This window comes from Maylandia zebra, linkage group LG9 (genome assembly GCF_041146795.1).
Source record: "Maylandia zebra isolate NMK-2024a linkage group LG9, Mzebra_GT3a, whole genome shotgun sequence".
Taxonomy (NCBI): Eukaryota; Metazoa; Chordata; class Actinopteri; order Cichliformes; family Cichlidae; genus Maylandia; species Maylandia zebra.
In genome coordinates, this window is record NC_135175.1 from 23,970,482 (window position 1) to 23,990,376 (window position 19,895).

The 19,895-nt window shown below is 41.6% G+C and overlaps 1 protein-coding gene across 7 annotated transcripts in view; it reads right to left on the reverse strand.

Moving 5' to 3' along the window:
• The window catches only part of cacnb2a (calcium channel, voltage-dependent, beta 2a), a 72,345-nt gene that overhangs the window by 47,194 nt on the left and 5,256 nt on the right, over window positions 1-19,895 (reverse strand). Inside the window, exon 1 of one of the 7 annotated variants that reach the window (XM_004546857.4) lies at window positions 14,278-14,987. The exons of 4 other annotated variants lie outside the window; for them this stretch is intronic. In XM_004546857.4, the coding sequence (XP_004546914.1) occupies window positions 14,278-14,325 (48 nt within the window). In that variant the 5' untranslated portion in view covers window positions 14,326-14,987. Of the gene's footprint in view, window positions 1-1,822; window positions 1,914-5,719; window positions 6,066-14,277; window positions 14,988-19,895 lie in introns of those variants that run through there. 2 more of the 7 variants (XM_076888202.1, XM_076888203.1) reach the window with 2 other exon arrangements.

Sequence of the window (19,895 nt, forward strand, 5' to 3'; positions counted from 1 at the left end):
TTTTACAACTAGTATATTTCATACAATGAGTATATTAGTTGGCTGGAAAATATCTAATCACTAACACTGCCTGCCATTAGTTGTTTGTTCCTTTTTCCCCCCCTGAGAAGAACAACTGGGAATAATCTCACACTATGAAAGCAGTGAGAGTGAATTAAAAAAGAAAAAGAGCACAAAGGCACTAAAAAGCTCCACAGAGCTGGGGAGAAGTGTTGAGTGGTTGTGATTATAAAAACTGTATTTGGGTTAGTTACTGGTCCATTTTCAGACCCATGTCTCTGAACACACCGCGATGAGTTTAGTTTCCTGTCACAGCACATGTATACAACGTAGTCTCATCCACTTTTGTGCAGACCTGCGTCTTGCTGTAAGGCAATTGTCCCTTGTGCCATTCAATCTTTCTCTATGTAGAGTGCATCCTTATTCTGGAGGGATGACAATCCACCTTCCACATAAAAACACCCACAGGGGTTATTGCTTATGTCCACTTGATCCCCTGACTCACTTTGTAATGATTGCTTCTCTCAGTAAGGAGATTTAAATCTGCTTTGGCCGTTCAACCAATCCAGGATTTAGAGCAGAAGAAATGACTGACATGAAACATGGTTAGAAACTGTGAAGATCTGGTCGCTTGAAGTCAATGTGGGAAGAGGAAGGCTCCAGCCTACAGGAGTCATTATCCTACTCCCTCTATGTTTTGCTTCTTGCTATCCAAAATACTAAAATAAAATCTGTACTGGTCTATTTTATAATATTATGTTAATTTATCATATAGCATTGCAAATTTACCTGCCTTTGTGGTAGATTGTGGACTAAACTAAAATCTAAACATTTAGAAATATATTATGTGTGTGCAGAATTTTTATTTTTGTTGTTGTTTGTTAATAAAAAAGTTTTATTCTACTACATTACTGATGTTTTACAGCACACGTGATCTGGGGCAAAGGTTTTACGAGTGATTTCCCACTCGTGCGCGTTTAAGTGCATGACCTTTGCAATATTTATTTGTGCTGCCTTGTCTCATCATTTCTCACCTAACAGAAAAATTCCAATAAATGTAAATATGTAAATATGTAATGTAAATTAAAAAAAAATGCTCTTAGCATTTTCATCTAGATTAGTCAAAGATTTACAAAGACATTCACTTTTTAGTCATTTTACAATGATATAAAAATAATCATATAATCTAACAGCACAATACAACTTCCTTTACTGCTTCTAAAAATTCATGAACTAAACAAAACAAAACAATCAAAATCTGCCACAAGCAGGCAAGGAATTATGAGGACTCACAAGACAAAAGCTTTAGCGACACTGCCATATATATAAAATAACACAGGGTAAATGGTCCTGCACTATAAAAGAAAGAGTCTGCCACAAAGCATTTAGCTGTTTGACTCTTTCACTGGACCAGCTGGAGTTCTCTTCACATGTGAAGAGAAAGATGACCCTGCAGCTTGCCTTTCACCTGCAGCATCAGTGGCTTTATACAAGACACAGTCCCACAACAACCCATGATTAAAAACTAAGCTTCACTTAATGTATATTGCATGGAATTCCAGCAGTATAGGCCCATGATAACAGACCTCACAGACAGGATATACAGTACGGCAGACTGTCGACGTCATCACAAACAAACCTGGAAGCAGCAAGCACTACAAACAGAAAAAACACTAGCAATAAAAAAAAGCTTTGAGAAAAACAATCCAGTGCTACAACTAATAGTACAAGCTCTGAAGAGAGAAGTAAGCTGCTGATTACACAGAAACAAGAACAGGTTCAAGAACAGGTTGTATGTAATTTTCTTTTTTTTCCTTTTTACCTTTGGCTTCTTAGACATGCTCGTTCTCCCACAATGCCCGGGACACCTGTGTCGCCTCTCCGCTCCACAGCGACTGTAATGAATTATGCAAATCCCCTGGTTTTTGTTCAGAGTACCATGACCCAGGGGTGCAAGCAGCTGACGCCTGGCATAAAAAAAAAAGCCAACCTCTCTGCTTCAGTCAAAAGGGATAACACTGACTGCTGTGCTTCCTGGGGACTTGCTCTTAAATGCAACCGGTGTCACTGCTGAGGTGATATCTAGGAGAGGAAATGAGATGAGCATACTTGAGAGCTCTTCCAACAGCAAGTGTTATCCCTCATGTGTAGTGAAGCTAGCTGGAGTCTCTCTAAGGCAGATCAAACCCACACAGTGACCCGGGCATGAGTGGACGGACACACACGGTGGAGTGTTTAACCTCTGCGGTGTCATGGTTAGCTCTGAAGTGTTTTTCTTTCCCAGACCGGGCATTAAGCTTTAATTTGATAGCATGACATCTGTTGCATGGTCCACTAAACTTTGCTATAAAAGGCAGACTAAAAACACACCCACTGCACACAAAGCATACCTTAAAACCCCAGAAACACTGTATCAGCTGTTAGAGGTGACAGGAGTCTGTGATGCTGTGCGTCTCGGCTGCAGAGGCAGAGCTTACCGCTGTAGTAAAAACATGTGACCTCCCGCAGCTGTACATTCGTTGCCAGACAGACAGTCAGGCAGTAACAGCACCATCTGGAGTCCTAATCCGCCTGACACTGCCCACCCCTGTGATTATGAATGTGGCCCTCAAAGTCATTAGGCTTATTGCATAGACAAGGAGATACTTGGGATGAGTGCACTGCAGAGGTGCTGCAACTGCATCAGGCAGGTCAAGAGTTTTTGAATAAAATTAATACCAAATTGATGTATGTGTAAGCAGTTTTGCTATATTGTCAGTTGAATTATGGGTGTGGAGAGGGAAAAAAGGCAAAGCCAGCTTTTAGTTCATGTGGCAAAGTTGTTGTCCTTCTGGCTGCAGGGCCATCGTTCTGTCTGTTGATCCAGCACTTGGGCAACAGCTGGTGGCTAGATTTAGGCTGTAAATCATTTTTAACCACTTTATGTTTACTCATATTACAATTTCCACTATAATGAAAAACAACCAACAGCCCTGACTAGGATCACAGTAATATACTCCTGTTCCTGTGACAACTTAGCTAATAACACAAAGGAAGCAGACCTTATACTTTGGTGTGTTTGCAATAGTCTTAATTAATGTTGTAACTTTAAACATTTTTCCTTCTACACAGAAAATGTCTTATCTTCAATTTCTTTCTTTTTTTTTGCCTGTCCTGTTTTGCTCTTTTGCCATCAGAAAGATGCCCAACGGATTTACTTTACCAAATGGACCATCCCAGCCTTGCCGTATTGGTCTATTTGATTCACCTTTTATTGTTTATTTTATTTGAACCTGCTAAATACGGGACAGACTTGACTGGGGAAAAGAAAGAGGAGAAAGAAAGAGGGAAAGAAAAACAGCGGGGAAGAGGGACGAGGATAAAGGGCAAAAAACAAAAACCAACAAAATAGGCAGACAAAAAATACACATATCAATCACCTGGATCACCTGTTGAGAAAGAAAAAAGAGAAAACAAGCAGAAGAAAAAAAAAAGAGCAACATAATAAACAACATCACGATGATATATGGGAATATAACAGTAAATACTAAATATTAAACATTATTGTGCAGCACGTAAGATCGACAGTGCACAGTGTGCTTTCAGGTAGGAGCCAAAAAGGGTGTAGTTTGTGTGTGTGAGCACCCGTGTGTACACCTGTGAGCGTGAGCATGCTTGTATTTAAAAGGTTCCTTCATGTAATGATCTGCTAGAGGGTGTGGGGGGCCACAGCCCCGTCCTCCAGGGCATGAAGCAGGTATGGAGGAGATCAAAACTTCAGACATCCAGAGGCCCCCAGAACACAAGAGACCAAGGAAGACCAACAGAGGGGCAGCCGCGCCACTGTCCCAGAAAGAGCTTATCTTCAATTTCTTGTCATGAGCTCAGATTGCTGATATTTTTTCTGATGTCGGCATTGGATAAAAATGTAACCTGACATGAAAACAAATGGATGAAACTCCATTTAATATTTTTATGATTGTCTGGTTTTGACGTCATCTTTTGTACCACTGTCAGATTAAACTATGCACTTAAATGCAGGAACTCTTAAATTCTTGTAGCCGACTTCCATGAAATGTGGTGAAATAATTAATTGTCAAAAGATAAAGCACTTTTCATTTGCAAGAGTTTTTCTTTGGTAACTACAAGCCCAATACAGAAATCACACATTCTTTCTTTTGTCTACACACACACACAAACCCATAGTTAGCTCAACTGAGGTAGGACACAATTAATGTTTATAGCCTGTCAAACTTCCACCAACATGAGCCTCTTATTACAGATATGGATGGTGGGAAGCTCTGCAGAACAAAAATAGTTCCTACTGGCCATGTTTCTTGTTGTTGTTTTTAAACTAACTGTGTCTTGATTTCTTGAAAGACACTGCAATTCAATTATATGTAAGAGAGGTAACCAATTTAAGAGCAGATATTTTCAAAACTGGACGATTTATACCAAAATTATGTAGATAGAAACAGCTAACAGCACTACTGCCAAGTGGAAAAATATGTAAACTGGATTTTAGGGTGAACTATCCCTTTGATATCATCAGCCATAAAAACACAAACTAAACAAAGACAATGCTTAAGTGCATGTCTTTTCTCCTTACTAGCCTCTTTACTAGTTCAGCAGACTTTAAAGTGTTTTAAAGTAATCAACTTTCCAGCTCTGTTTGTGTAGAAGAAATCAGGCTCAGTCAGAGTGAGGACAGAGAGCTGGGCTGTAGAAAGCAGCAGCATGACATATTTGCCATATGGGTAGGTTGAGGGAAAGTAGAGCAGCGTTTCCCTCCGGAGGAAAACACATAAGCACATTTCGATTCATGCACATGTGCACATGTACGATATACTGGACAGAAATGCAAAACATTCACAGGGTAAAACATGAACGCTTGTTTAGGAAAGCTCAACATATGGTGTATAAGGAGAAATAAGCCCCGGGCTCCTTGCACTATTATGGTGTCACTTGCACCTGACTTACAAGAACTTCAGCAGCAAGAGGGATCATAAAATGTGTAAAAGGAGGCTGTGTGAGTTTCTGGCAGGTCGTATGTCTGCAGAATGAGAAAGAGAAAAATGTCCACAGACAGAAAGAAAGTAGATTTGATAGTAAACATACCTCCGTCCCCAACTCTCTCCTCCCTGCCCCACCCCCGTTTTCCCAAGTAGCTGATTTCATCCTCGCAAAGCCACTCTCATTCTAATCTGCCCTGATCCGTCTGCACTGGCAAAGACTCAGATATCAAACTCACACACATTAGAAAAAACAAACAAACTATGACATCTTAACAAAAGGTGCCAGTTTATCTGCTGTTTTATTTTTAAAAAAAAAAACAAGAACAATGCACCTTTCATGGAGAGTTCAACTTGAACTGCCATCAACTAGAAATTCAACCCATCAACATCTGGCGTACTTCCTGGCAGAGGCAGAGTTGGCAGACTGATAACCAGATTTCATAAAGTGGGTATGTAGTAGCTTGTAGTTATATAATACCTAAATCTCTAAGCCTCAGTTTGGAATAGCCACTGAGTACAGCAGCATAAAAAAAATCAATGAAAACACACTGTAATAGCCTCTGCATAATCTGTTAAACCACAAAATCATATCAATAGTGATGCAAAATGTTACATTGCTTTCAGATGTTTTGCAAATGCCACAGAATACAGAGTAAAAACACACATGACAGAGCACTTCAAGAGAAGAGGAGCACACTCACTCTACAGGAGCACACCTCACTTACCCATGAGACATTTTTATTCTTGGTTTGTTTGATCATGGCAACGAGAGGAAGGCCAGTAACGTGGCGAGAGGAGCCCCCTCCTCAGCAGATTTTAGCCCCGCAGCCTGTTGCGTGGGGAGGTCTGTGCGGGATCAGGGGTGATGGCCGGGGGCACGTCGCGCTCAGCCATTGGTCATCATGTGCCCTGCAAACCCGCGAGCCCGAAACGCTTGCTCTGACTGAATCCAGCATCTGTCAGCGGATCAGAGCACGCCACGCGCAGAGTTTTCAAGTTTTTTTTTTCAGGCTACGTTACAAAACTAGAAAAGTCCAGAAATATCCAGCAAAACTCAAAAGTGTTTTCCTCCTCACAGCACACAGTGACCTGATGGACTGATTATGTATTTGAGCAGAGTATGAATATGAAACATCCCAGCAGGTTTAACCCCGCCCTGCTGAGCCACAGCACGCGCCCAATCAGATCTTTGTGGCCAGCTCCCCAGGGTGAGCTTATAGAAGTATTAGGATGAACATACTGAGTCTTTGGAGGAGAGCCCTGACTGGCAGGTCACTGGCATGTACAGATATCAGGCAGGAAATAAGCGGGAGCACTGGAGCAAAACTTAAAGTGACTGACCTCATCTTCATCTGCTGTAGGTACCTCTCCTTTTATTATCGTGCTTTTATTTGTTTCATCCCTGCTCTTTGCCACCTACCTAGAGCCAGTCTCCTTCCTTGCTCTCTAGCATCCTCCATCTCTCCCTCAATCTCTGGAGTACATCTTCTCACCCAGCTGGCACCTGTTGTCATGGTACCACTTTGCTAAGAGATAAATAGCATGACAGACAGTAAGAAAATGCTCGGTGACTCTCCATTTAATCTCTTAAGTAAGTGGCTCCACTGCTCTCTGATCAAGCCTCTAAATGCTGACTTTTGTAGCTTCCTCTGCAAAATCTCACCAACATCTCCTCTCCACACTTCTTGCAGTCTGTTTGTTCAAGTTGATCCGGACTACTCATAAAAGATCAGTGAAGAGTTCTGAGGCTGTAAGTGCTGATTTGAGTGGCTGCATTTGGGTGAAATTGAGCCACAGAGCAGCGGCGGATCTCTGGATCAGCAGTGGCAGAAAAGTCTACAGACCGCACATAAACAAGCAGAACAACTAGTGTTTGAAAAGGAATTTAAAAAGGTGCCAAAACAGCTTGCAGCTTTTATAAGGGAAGGGTGTTGTGTGAGTCTTTTATTAACAGTCTTCAAAATTTATCTGAGATGTGCTCTTTCTTCAGTTATAGCTTGATGGAAACTTTTAATTTTTTTTTACTTGATTTCTCTGCCACAATCTTTTGTGGCTAAAAAGAAACCCTGTTACCTGCGAGAGGTTGTAGCTGAAGGATACTTGGCAAACAAACACGTCAGTAAACTTTCCTTTGATTGACAGAGCAATTAATTGACTAATCATAGCAGCTCTATACATGAACACTTCACGTAATATCTGAGGCCATCTTTTTAAATTTTTACTTCTACTATCTTGTTACTTTAATGTGGAAAATCTTGGCTACCGGTGAGACCAGCTCATTAAAATAATCAATGCAAACCACAAAATTACAAACATATAGTGAAAACTCTTGCTTTACTCGGCTCCTGGTCCATTTTTAACATCTGCCACTCTAATTAACTGTCTCTAGTATCCATATGGGCCAGCAGCCCTCCTCTGGTGCACAAGGTTGTCTGCATCTCTCTCCTGTTAATTGGCCTCAAAGAACATCTGCTCCTGTTTTAAGTGATGCTCAGTTTGGCCTGGGTGCCCTTTCTATCAGAGGTGCCAATTTAATGGGTGTGAGCTGAGCAAACGACTCTGCTAGCACTCTTGTGTCAGCACGATGTGCATGATTTCATAATATCTGTGGGCTGTTAGTAGAAGAAAATTACATAAAGTACAGTCATCACAAGGTATGTTAGAAGCAAACTGAAAAGTAAAGATAAGAGATTAAGTGAAGGCAGTGGGGGAAATATATCTGATCCCCTGCTGAATTTGTAAAATTGCTCACTTCCAAAGAAATGAACAGTCACTCATTTTTATGGTAGTTTTATTTTAATGCAGAAAGAAAGAATATCCAGAAAAACACATTACATAAGGAGTAAAAGTCATTTTTCTTGGCATTGATTGAAATAAGTATTTGATCCGATACAGTTTAGCCATAAATTTGGCTCCCGCCTATTGACAGCCAATCAGTTACAGACTCCTGACCTGAAGTGTCTAAGGCCCACCTGTCCACAGAGTTAGTTTGTTCCATTTCAGCCTCTTCACCACCATTAGTGAGACCAAAGAGCTGTCAGAGGACGTCAGGGACTAAATTATAGACAGAGGAGCTTGTTGATTATCTGAAGTCAACTTGGACTACACTGGTAACACACTATGCACTTAAATATACTGCAGTGCCTGCAAAGTCCTCACATTTACAGGTCTCTTTTAAGTTTGGCAATGAACACTAAATTATTTCATATGCATTCATCTCAATTGGTTAGAAAGCAGCAAACAGGCAAAGAAGTTGTGTTTCTGAGACTCTCAGAAACCATATTTCAAAACTTTCCCAGTATAATTTCGACACTTTATCATAATGAGGTTAAGTTTTATATGCACTGATTGCCAGGCTCTTACTGGAGGTATTGGCATGAAATTTGGTACAGGTCTTCCTGCTTTCCTCAGGATTTTCCCCACAACTTTTTTATGTGGCCTTTTTACAAGCCAGAACCACAGATCTTATAGTCATGCAGTATTTGTCTGCATGCAGTTCTTAAAATATCACAGTGACTTGAATAAGGCAAGCAGACAAACAAGCCCAGCTTGCAGTTTGATGGCCTCATGCTGGATGCATGCTTTGCTGTCCTTTCCTTGTTGGCTCTGTCTTTCAGTTCTTCCAGGAAACTGATCCGTGGAGCTGAACAGAGGAATCAAACCTGAAAACAGTGTGCAGCATTTTGCTACATCCTAGTTGATCGATGCCCTACACACAGTGAATAAGCTGCATGAGTTTCCTGATGCAACACACCTGAATGGGCTGAGCTCAGGAGAATATAAAGCAGACCTTAACCTGGTTGGCTGACTGACAGCCCCGTTTATTCTTTGATCTTTTATATTCACACTCATTCATCACTGACACTACAAAGGTACTGACCCGTTGACAGATATGCCCTATTGTATTGTTTCTTAATTTCTCTAATTACACATTTGGCGTCATCTAAGACCCTAGTTGGCCTCCCTCTCGTCACATACTTTTGAGCCAGGTTGTGACAGTAATGATTTATTGTAGACATATTAGGAAGATTAATGAGGAATCAGTACATTTTGTAGGATGGGAGAAGCATCTCCTTACCCATGACCTCACTATTTCCAGACCACTGAGAGTTTTAAAACTCAGACTGCCAGCCGTAACTTAAACGGGGTCAATGCGCACTGTGTCACTGACATCAGTGTTTCCGGGCTGGAGCTATACTCTTCATAGGCTTCCACAGATAGTGTATAGATCACACTTTCCAGTCCAGCTGTGACGTAAACACAGTAAAAAAAAAATCCACCTAAATCCAAGACATTCTTCAGAGCCTCTGTGGCCAATTAACGGCTCAGTTCCTGGACATTTCCATATTCTCTGGATAAGTGAAAAAACGCATAATTGCTGCCAAGGAAACCCTGCTCCAATTTAGTCTGCGCTGGCTCGGGACTCCTATCTGGGCGTCCATCCCGGTGCCTGGAAAACTGGGAATTCCAGGTCACCCTTTTGTTATGGGAGCTCGGCTCACTCACCACAAGAACACACAAACTCAATTGTTTTTGGGAAAAAAATATCTTTGTCTGAGAATATTCCAGTATTTTCTCATTCTCTGTCTGGTTTCTTTAGTCCACCTAACAGCTCAAAGTTTTTACTTACCTGCTACATAGCTACATCTCTTGAATAAGCCAAGACAAAATGTTAAAAACATGGCTACTCCTGAAATTTATGATCCCTGATGTTTCCTCTTTTCCCACCGTGAGGTCCATGTTTGTTTTCTTTTAAATCTCTCAAGGACTATTTTATGAACGGCAGACAAGTCCCAGCAGGATGAATTTTCATTACCATTTTGTTATTTACGTCCAAACATCTGTCTTATGACAGTATAATGTATCACATGACAACCACGTCAGCCATTTGTGTTTTGTGCCCAAATCAAATAATAACATGATGGTACTAATATGGCCATTTAAGTCATTAAGTATCAAAAACTTAAAAAGGATCAGCACCTCCAAACCTCCAAATCTGAGGCCATGGTTCTCAGCCGGAAAAGGGTGGAGTGCGCACTCCGGGTCGGGGATGAGTTCCTGCCCCAAGTGGAGGAGTTCAAGTATCTCAGGGTCTTGTTCGCGAGTGATGGGAGAAGGGAGCCGGAGATCGACAGACGGATTGGGGCTGCAGCTGCAGTAATGTGGACGCTGCACCGGTCCGTCGTGGTGAAGAGGGAGCTGAGTGTAAAAGCGAAGCTCTCAATTTACCGGTCGATCTACGTCCCTACCCTCACCTATGGCCACGAGCTGTGGGTAGTGACCGAAAGAACGAGATCGCGGATACAAGCGGCAGAAATGAGCTTCCTCCGAAGGGTGGCTGGCCTCTCCCTTAGAGATAGGGTGAGAAGTTCGGCCATCCGGGAGGGGCTCAGAGTAGAGCAGCTGCTGCTCCACATCGAAAGGAGCCAGCTGAGGTGGTTCGGGCATCTGACAAGGATGCCCCCTGGGCGCCTCCTGGGTGAGGTGTTCCAGGCATGTCCCACCGGGAGGAGGCCCCGGGGCAGACCCAGGACACGCTGGAGAGATTATATCTCTCGGCTGGCCTGGGAACGCCCTGGTATTCCCCCGGATAAGCTGGAGGAGGTGGCTGGGGAGAGGGAGGTCTGGGCCTCTTTGCTTAGGCTGCTGCCCCCGCGACCCGGCCCCGGATAAAGCGGATGAAGATGGATGGATGGATGGAGTATCAAAAACCACACCACATTAGCAGTGTTTCTGTTAACTTGGTACCATGCTAAAGTTAGCAGGTAGCTCACAGCACTGCTGCATAGCCTCAGAGAGCTGTCAATAACAATTAGGTCAGTGTCCACTGTGTATATTTTGTGTCCAGGCACAAAACAGCCTCTATGTCATCTGACATGTGGTCACTTCTTACTATAGCATCAGACAAAGGCACGTTTAAACAGTCTAGTTGTGAGTTGTATCACCCCTCTGCTAGCATACCTTGCCTCCTTATACATTCACATAATCCATCAAATGGTCTTCCAGATGGATGTTGCATCCAGGTCGAAAAACGCACAAGTGTCTTAAACCTGCATTCTTTATAAATTACACCAGGGGGCGACTTGACAGCTTCCTTTCTTCCTCTCTCCGTTACCTCAGCAAAGACTTTTCTGATGACCTTATGTGCTCAATTGCTAGTTTTAAATCTTGTCAAGTAGAACATGAAGTCCTTTTTGTAAATTATGGTAATTTTAAGATTTCACAAAGGAGGATAATTCAAGACATGCTAACCGGCTAATAACTTGTTAATCCAAAATCATTAGCCAGTAAGTAGGCAGTTTCAGATCAAGCACTTGGTTGTCACATCTGGCGTCAAAACACAGAGGTGGTCATAAAGGCTATGCCCATCTTTTATGTTATCTGTTATACTGTCAGATTATCTGTCCTGATACAGTAGGTAGTTTTGTTTTTTCTCCACATGAAAAAGTGATCTGTTTTCTCTTTGTTATCCTGATGGCTGGGGAGTGAGTAGATACAAACTAAGATACAGCAAATTAATTGATAACTTTTTTTGGCAGATGAATAATGCATTAATATTCCCACCAAATCCCGATCTCGAAACACACCTGGATGCGCCTCACGATACACTGACTATAGAAAAGAAACTGTGCTACGTTGTTTCACATGTACCTTTAAAGAGTTTATCAGAATTTCTACTGCAGGAAAAGAACTCAGGTTGGTTTCCTCAGATGTCACTAGCTACTGGTTCTGCATCATGCAAGCAAGAAGGCCTAGAAAACAAAAGGTGGAATGGAGTAGGCCCTGCTGTCTTCAATTAACTGAGTTTCCGTGAGGAGTGTCTGAGGCTGGCTATTCATTCTGTCAGACGGAGTCCCATCCGGCCAGGTCTCCGTGCTCCACATTCCATCGAGAGCAGAATTGTGTTCCGCCCCATTTCAGACGTAAAACGGCGGTTTGGTGCTCCATATTGGAAACATGTGAGAGGAGTGTCATAGAAAGAGTGGCGTGTCACGGCAGCTAGGGTCCACTAAAGTTAAGCGCTGCACCGCCCTCTGCCAAAAACTCTACTCATTATATTAATTTCCCCATGCTTACTTTATGCACAGTCATTAAACACAAACACATGCTGCCAGTGATACTCCACCACAGCGAATGGTTTGTTTTCATGCAAACACCTCACACATGGGGCTTAGATGCTCCGGTGTGGCGTTTCCACAGCTGGTCCTACACTAATCCACTCATCAGTTAAATTAAAGCTTACTCAGTTGTACAGTAAATGTTGATCCAGCCTACTGCAGCGCATGTCACACAAAACCAGACTGCGTAACCAAACTAGAGCAATGTGCACAGGAGCACACTGGCATTTTTTCCTTCTCTATAATATCTGCGATAACGTTGTTGTTCCAGTTCAGAAGCATTTCAAGACAGACAATAATAATCATAATGGGCCCAAATGCCTTGGACCCTTTTCAAAGAGCTCTCTGAATGAGAGAAGGCTGCTTCTGGCTGAATTTAGAAGACACAACTGGTGTATTACTTGCTGCTCAAAGTATCACATAATGAATTATGAACCCATGAGTTCTTTTTTGGAACAACTGGGTGATACTAATTTATTTATGTACTCATGAAGATTTCCTTTAGAGCACTGATACAGGTTTCTCTTTTCTTTTGGACATTTTAAATTAAGCACAAATTTAAAGTAAAAAAATATTTTTAAATATTCTACTGAAACATGTTTTTGTTGTCTCAGTTTAAGTCAAGTCTGTAACATTTAGTGTACTATTATTATATATTTCACCGCCACAATCTTACACCTGCTCTGGCAGCCCGTGTTCACATGAAACTTCAGGTTTACTTTCATGCTAAATTGGGATAAAACAAACAATTATGTAATTGTGTATAATTTTTTTCCAATAAATGTATTACTCATTGTCTAAAAAGTGTAAACCTTGCCTGCCCAACATTTGGAAACCCACATATGAAGTTTACTTTCACATGACACAAAGAAGCAAATCTTCAAAAATGCCATTTTTGATTAACACATGGGTATAGTTGACTGTTGCTGTCTGAAGATTGAATATTTACTCTTGTAAAAAAAAAATCAAGGATGACTTCACACTGCCGTTAAGACTTTTATGTGCTTAGATGTCACAGTTTTCGTCATTCTGACATTTTTTTTTGTGCTCAGGACATTTTGTCCCAGAGGCGAACAAGTTACCATCTCAGATCTGTGGATGACTTCATAACTCATTTTAGATAATTATATAAAAAAGTCTACCTCATGAAAACTTTATCTTTGGGCTTTAATAGCGGTGAGGCATTTTCTCTCTGTGCATAAAAGACAGATCTGCATGTACAGTATGTATTTGAGTGGAAGACTCAAAAGTGAAATGTGGCCATCTAGTGGCAAAATGCAATGCTTGTCTTTTTCTGCAGTACTGGGGAATTGTGGAAGAGGGAAAACATGATTCATTTTTACATTGCTCTATTGACGAACACTGGAGGCTGCAAAAAGCAGAAGACATTCCCTTTCTTTGTGCTGTACATAAAGGAGTGCACAAAAACCCACTGAGGCTGACTGACAAAATTAAGAATGCACAGGACAGTAGAGAAATAAATGCATGTGTCATCAAATTTTCCATCTCGGAGTCATAGCTATTAGAAGAAAAACACCCACATTTTCCTCTCACTGCATTTCATTAAGCTGAACAGCCACAGTAGACTCGTTGTAATGAGCTTCTGATTGCAGACACTAGCACATAAAAGACGCAAGAAATACAAGCAAAACCCAATAAAGTCAAACTGTCAACAGAGCATGTGCCTGCATTGTGAACCCACAGCATTCAAAAACATTACCACCTCACAGCTCTCTCTCCAAACCCTGGAATAAATATGGAATAAAACATTTATCATGTCTGGCAGCATGCAGAGTGAAAACAGAGCTCTGCAGAAAACTGTCAGGTCAGTTCAGGCAACTGAAATATTTCAGTTAAATCCTGCAGCACTCAGGATTGTTTCTGGATAGAGATCTACAGCAGCAGACAACAGTGATCAACATCGAGGGAAAAAGCTGGCAGGCATCCACTGACTCTTCAGACTGGTGCTTTCAAGCAGCGTTGACATTTTCAGTAAAGTTGTGCATGCATGGAAACACCTGCCAAATAACCTCTGAATTATTCATCCTGAAACAATTAGTCTTTGCACATATGCTGGCAACTGTAGGCTTCATCGCCTCTCATTCTCTCACTATCACATGTAGTCTATCCTGTGTGATAAATCAGCATCAAAGCCACAAACTCACATATGGAAGCTCTGCTCTCCGGCGATGGCCCAGACCACAGCACGGCATGAAGGGGACCAGGGAGGGGAGGAACTGACGGCCGTCTCACAGACTCCCTGTCAGGCAGCAGCATCTACTCAGCCTCGGTCCATGCCTTCAGACTTGGCCCACAGGGTTGTGGACCACCAAAAGGTGCAAAGCAGATAACGAGGACAGCAGGGATCCTTGATGGAAGAGTTAGCAGAGGGCTGTCGTATCCACACCTGCCCCCTACTTCTGTCCACCCCTCCTCACGTGTGCACCTTATCTGCCCCCTTACTCAGAAACTCTGGAGATTCAAAAGTCCGATTCAAATACTCCTTGCTCTTCTTCCTCCTCTTCTACCCATCTCCAGACTGTTGCAGCAGAGTGTCCATCTGAGTTTACCCCACCCCAAAATCTGTGCACGCTCTGGCAGAGCCTCTGTGCTGCCAAATCCTCTGCAGCGCTGCTGTGCTGTGGCAGAGACGTACAGTTGCAGGCTGGCACACTGGTTCAGCTGCTAGTGGATTTAGACCCACTCATTACCACGCGTAAGTTCCTTCTTGGCACAGGGAGGAGGTGGAGTTCTGAGTGTCCTTTACTGACCGCTGTCCCTTGCTTCCTAATAGACGACACATCCTCTATATTCCCTGCCCCTCCTTCATTCATCCAGGGTTCAGTCGGCTTTTAAAAGCTTGACACACACACTGTGGCTATCTTGACTTTTTATGCTCCACTCCTTTTCTTTATTTCTTCTTGTGCCATGACTCAGTCCTCATTTGCACTGGATTACCCTTCTTACTTTCTCTGTGTGAGGACAGGCACTGAGACAGCTACTGGTTGCTGAAGAGACTGCACTGTGCTTTTAATGTAACAGAAACAGTGTGTGTCTCATGCTGCGAGCGGAGGAACAGCACAACGCTGCCTGTGGTGCAGGGGGAAGTCACTCGCACAGTTCAGTGCTTTGTGTGACTGCAGAGCTGGTGTGTTTGTTTCTTTCCCCTCCCGTCTCATCTCACACCTCCTCTCCACTATTATCCTTTCCCACTGTGTTCAGGTGATTGAGTCCAGAAGGACATCCGGCCTCACTACTCCATCACAAATGCTGTGTCAGCCATAAATGCACATACCCGCTTCATGCCACAGGACAACTGTGGTAGAGAGGGGTGGGTCACGGGTAATATTCAATTATACAGCATGACTGTGGATGTGCTTTTGCATCTCTACTTGCAAAGCCAGCTGGATACATAGATTTTAACTTTGAACCTTTCCAGCAGTGATTTCAATTAAATCATCAAAGTAATGTATTTTGAAAATGGTGTAGCAAATATAGTTTTATGAGCACTGACAGCAAAGATTCCCTGAAAATACAGATTTACAACTGGAGCTAATAAAGCCAATAAAAGCAACACTAATTTCAGCCAAAATACATAATTTCATTTTATTTTAAACGGGAAGCCTTTGCTTTTGCATCAGCAGATTATTAAAAAGTGAGGAGCCAAACAGATTCTAAAACAAATGAGCTTTTCTTTCGTGCTAATAATAAAGGACAGCACTGAGCACATGTATAAACCGAGCTTAAGCATCCCTCCCCCATTGTCACCTACCTTCAACTTTTTTAGTTTGCTCCATTCTTATATTGTGCAGAGCTGATTCTGATGTTGAAGACATCATCACTTACTCTCAGGCTGAGGTGGGACAGGCTGCAGTTTGTCAGTAGAATAACAACATGATTTCTGCTGTCACAAAGTGCTGCGTCAAGATAAAAACAAACCCAGTTTTCTGTCTCCATGAATCACAAGTGATTTCCCAGGCGCCTACTACTTACGAAAATAAAAATATCAAGCATTAGGTCAAGTATCATAATTTATTCTCCAACACATTGGCTTTAACTGAGGTTTTAAAAGATTTACCTAAAGACAGATGGGGCTAAAATGAGAGCCAGGTCAATTTTTTTTTTTTTTTTGCTGAAATTTTATTGATGAGAAATGTAAAAAAGCAAATGCACGTCAACATAACAAGTTTTAATTTTGGGATATTTGAGGGAGAGTTTTAGATCCTAAAGAAAGTGCATGTTAATGCGAGGAATTTTTTAATGAAATAATCGCTTCAACGTCTTCTGTAATACGCTCACAAGCATGGAGAATTAAATGAAAATGTCAGTAATCTCAGATCTGCATGCTTAGTAAGACTTTAATTATCTTGCCTCACTCTGTTTTTTTAAATTCAGCCAATTTTGTGCCGTGTGAACAAACAAAACACATTATAATATAATCAGTGAGCATTCAGTCAACAGGGGCTTTTTCTAAACGGTTCAGTAATCTGTTTTCATGAATATCCTCTCTTTCTTATTTTCTCTTTCCCCTCAAACCCCAACTAGACAGAGCCGATGTCTGGCCCTCTCTGAGCCTAGCTCTGCCAGAGGTTTGCTTCCTGTTTAATGACTTTTTCTTTCCCACGGTCACAAAGTGCTTGCTCACAGGGCGTTATCTGAGGTGGGGAGTTTACCCTACAATATACAGCACCTTGAGAGGACCTTTGTGTATTTGTGCCATAATCTATGTCTATTAGTGTTATATTAAAACGTTATTAGAAAGAGTATTTCTCTACACAATAACCCTGCACCCTGGACTGATGCTGTGTGGCCTGTTGTGAAACTTTGTGCTCATCAGTGATAATATACACGTATCTATTCATCTCCTCAAGTCTGACAACATAAACCTTCCGTGATCTTTTATTATCGTTGAAGCCTTTTTAGTTTACTGCCAATATTTCACAGGCTGACATGTGTCTGCGGTGATGGAAAGGCACAATTATAAACACAGAGCTGTGCACCTTACAGTGAGAGGGGAATCATGTCTATCAGTTAGCCTGTCAGAGGCTGTCACCCTTCAATGGTAATAATCGCTCAGCTGCTGATGTCATGGATAATACTGCAGGGAAACAGGTCTCCACATTGAAGTACTCCCAGTTTAATTTGGGTTCATTACAGCCTTTCTGGATGCATCTTCGCAGTCATACCTGAGGTACTTTACCCAAGAATCTGCACCCGTTTCTGCTTTTACATGAGTTAACATGCACACACTGTTAGGTACTAGGAACTCACTGTGATCATGAAAGTAATGTAACAGTGAGAGATGTGTCTATTCTTCCCCCCGGATCTGCATCACTATGCAGAAGACAGTCTCAATCAATCATAGGGGCAGTAAGAGCAAGCTTTCAAGGCATAAGAAGGAGCTAATTAAATGAATCCATCTTATGATTAAAGCACAAAAAAAGAGAATGGACACTTGTGTTTTACACCACAACTTTGAGGATGGATTTTGCACTCTCATGAATTTCAGTCATGTCCTGCAGTCTCCAGTCGTTGAAACATGATCAGCAAAACTTTTTATCTTTCTCTCTCTCATCCGTGATTCATCTAATACAGTACCTGCTATTTAGATAGATATTATTTGAGTGGAGGATGATGATCACTCGTAATAACTGGGCTGTGACCTTGGCCACTAGGTGGTTAATGGATCAGCTCACTGCCAAATTAATTTATCAGCAGGACTGAGGAGTGGGAGGATGCATGGAGGATTCAGGTCAACTGTGAAAGCAGGGCATGCTTTGATGTAGTGATAACAATGTGCGCCTTTCTCTTTGTTCCTTCGCTTGTCACTTATTAAAAAAACAACAGACTGAACAATAAATTCCACATTTGTGGCTTCAGTGTCAGTATTATTAGATAAAAATCATACTGTTACATCACTTACAGTTTTGCAACCATATTTGGCTATCCATGTATTTCCACTCAGTTAAATAACCCCAATAACAGTGTTTGTCCACTAGATGGCAGTCTGGCACTGCTGCAACAGCCGACTGAGCAGCAGTAGTGCTTTACGGTTGCTTTTTTTGTTTCCAGATTTTCACTCAAGTACAGTATTTTACTCTGGCCAACATTACTGCAGTCTGAAGCCAGACATTACATACTGTTCTCCAGAAATATTTACTACTGGAAAAATCTTGACATTTGTTGCTTAAAGTTCAGAAAAGGTCTGCAGGGTTAATGCTACAATTGATCTTTGAGATTTCCAATGGCAGTCACTCCATACCACCAGTGCATATGTAACATATCCATGGCATGAAAACAGACGGGCTGTCAGATTTGATCAGAACCATAACGAGCTCTTTGCGTCATTCCTTTTCTCCACTGACTAAAATAATAATAAAGGGAACGATGAGAAGGAAAATGGTTGCAATCACTGAGTGAATGGGAATGGGTTTTTATGTGTTCACCACATGCATTCATGCAGACTTTCATCTGCAAATCCATCTCTACAGACAGAGCAGGTCAAACTGTACCAATATACTGTGGAAAGTTACGGGAGTGGGAGACATCATAGAGAGGTGAAAGAGCCAGAAGGAGGCGGACAACACAGAGGGGAAGTGGGAAGCTTGGTGCAACCATTTACATAAACATAACAAGTGTGGGAAGCAGCAGTAGGTTAATTATGACATAATGCTCTGTGAGTTGTGCAAATCACAGTCTCAACTACTAAACACTGAATCTCATTTTTCACTGTATATCATTTCAGCACCTCACCCGGCGCATGCAAATTATCCTCCCCTGAGCAGGTGCTCCTTATATTGAATCTATTGTTCAATTTTTAACTGTCTGCTTTCTCTAATATTGAATTTCTATTGAAAACAAATGACATAAAGACTGAATATCTTATTTTAATTGGCAACTAACAAGAGTGGAGCCAAGAGGTTATATCCAGTAAACATTTTTCTACCACACTCACATTTGAAGCAGGAAGTCAAAAATCCAGAGTTGAAATTTTCAGCTGCTCATGTCAGATTTACCCAGTCAGTATTAGCCCCACCATCCCCAACTTCACAATCCAACATGGCAGCAGTGCTTTTAAACAGTAGTAGAACATAAATTAGCCAAACAGAGAAGACTGAACAAGTCAGCAGAGAAGCACCTTATACCTGCATTCTCTTTAAAGGCCAACAGGGGGCAACAGCTCTGTAAAAACATTTCCTCTCCTATAAGCATATGGGAAAACGGCTCTGAGATTTGACCTCTAAACTCTTTGCTGACTAGTTTATATGATCAGTTGCTTGTTTTGGGCCATGCTGAATAAAAATTAAGTCTATTTTGTACATTTTAAAAATAGAGGATATGCTCATGAGCTAACAGCTTGAGTTTGATCAGTTGATAGCCAAGGAGAATACGATATCGCCACAATGACGATGGTGAAAACACTTCAAAATGGGTCTTTGCAAACCAGTGGGTGATTTCACAGTGTAGATTAAAGTGTAAAGTGTAAATATCCTATGAACTTTATCAACAATTAAAACATTTTTAATATGTATGAGTCCTTGCGTTGTACTGATAGATAGATGGCAGTGATTTACCATACTGAGAGGAAAAATAATGCAATGTAAATTTCTGTGCTACCTTGGTGTAAATTTGTGGTGTCAGCCTATAAAAATGATGTAGCTCAGACAGTGGCAAGAAAGCTTTGTGTGTTGCACTTGCAGGTTTGTTCTTCATTATGATGGACACAGGTGGGTTGGCAGTTCAGATCTCATTGCCTTAAAAGTTCTACATTTATGACTGTATT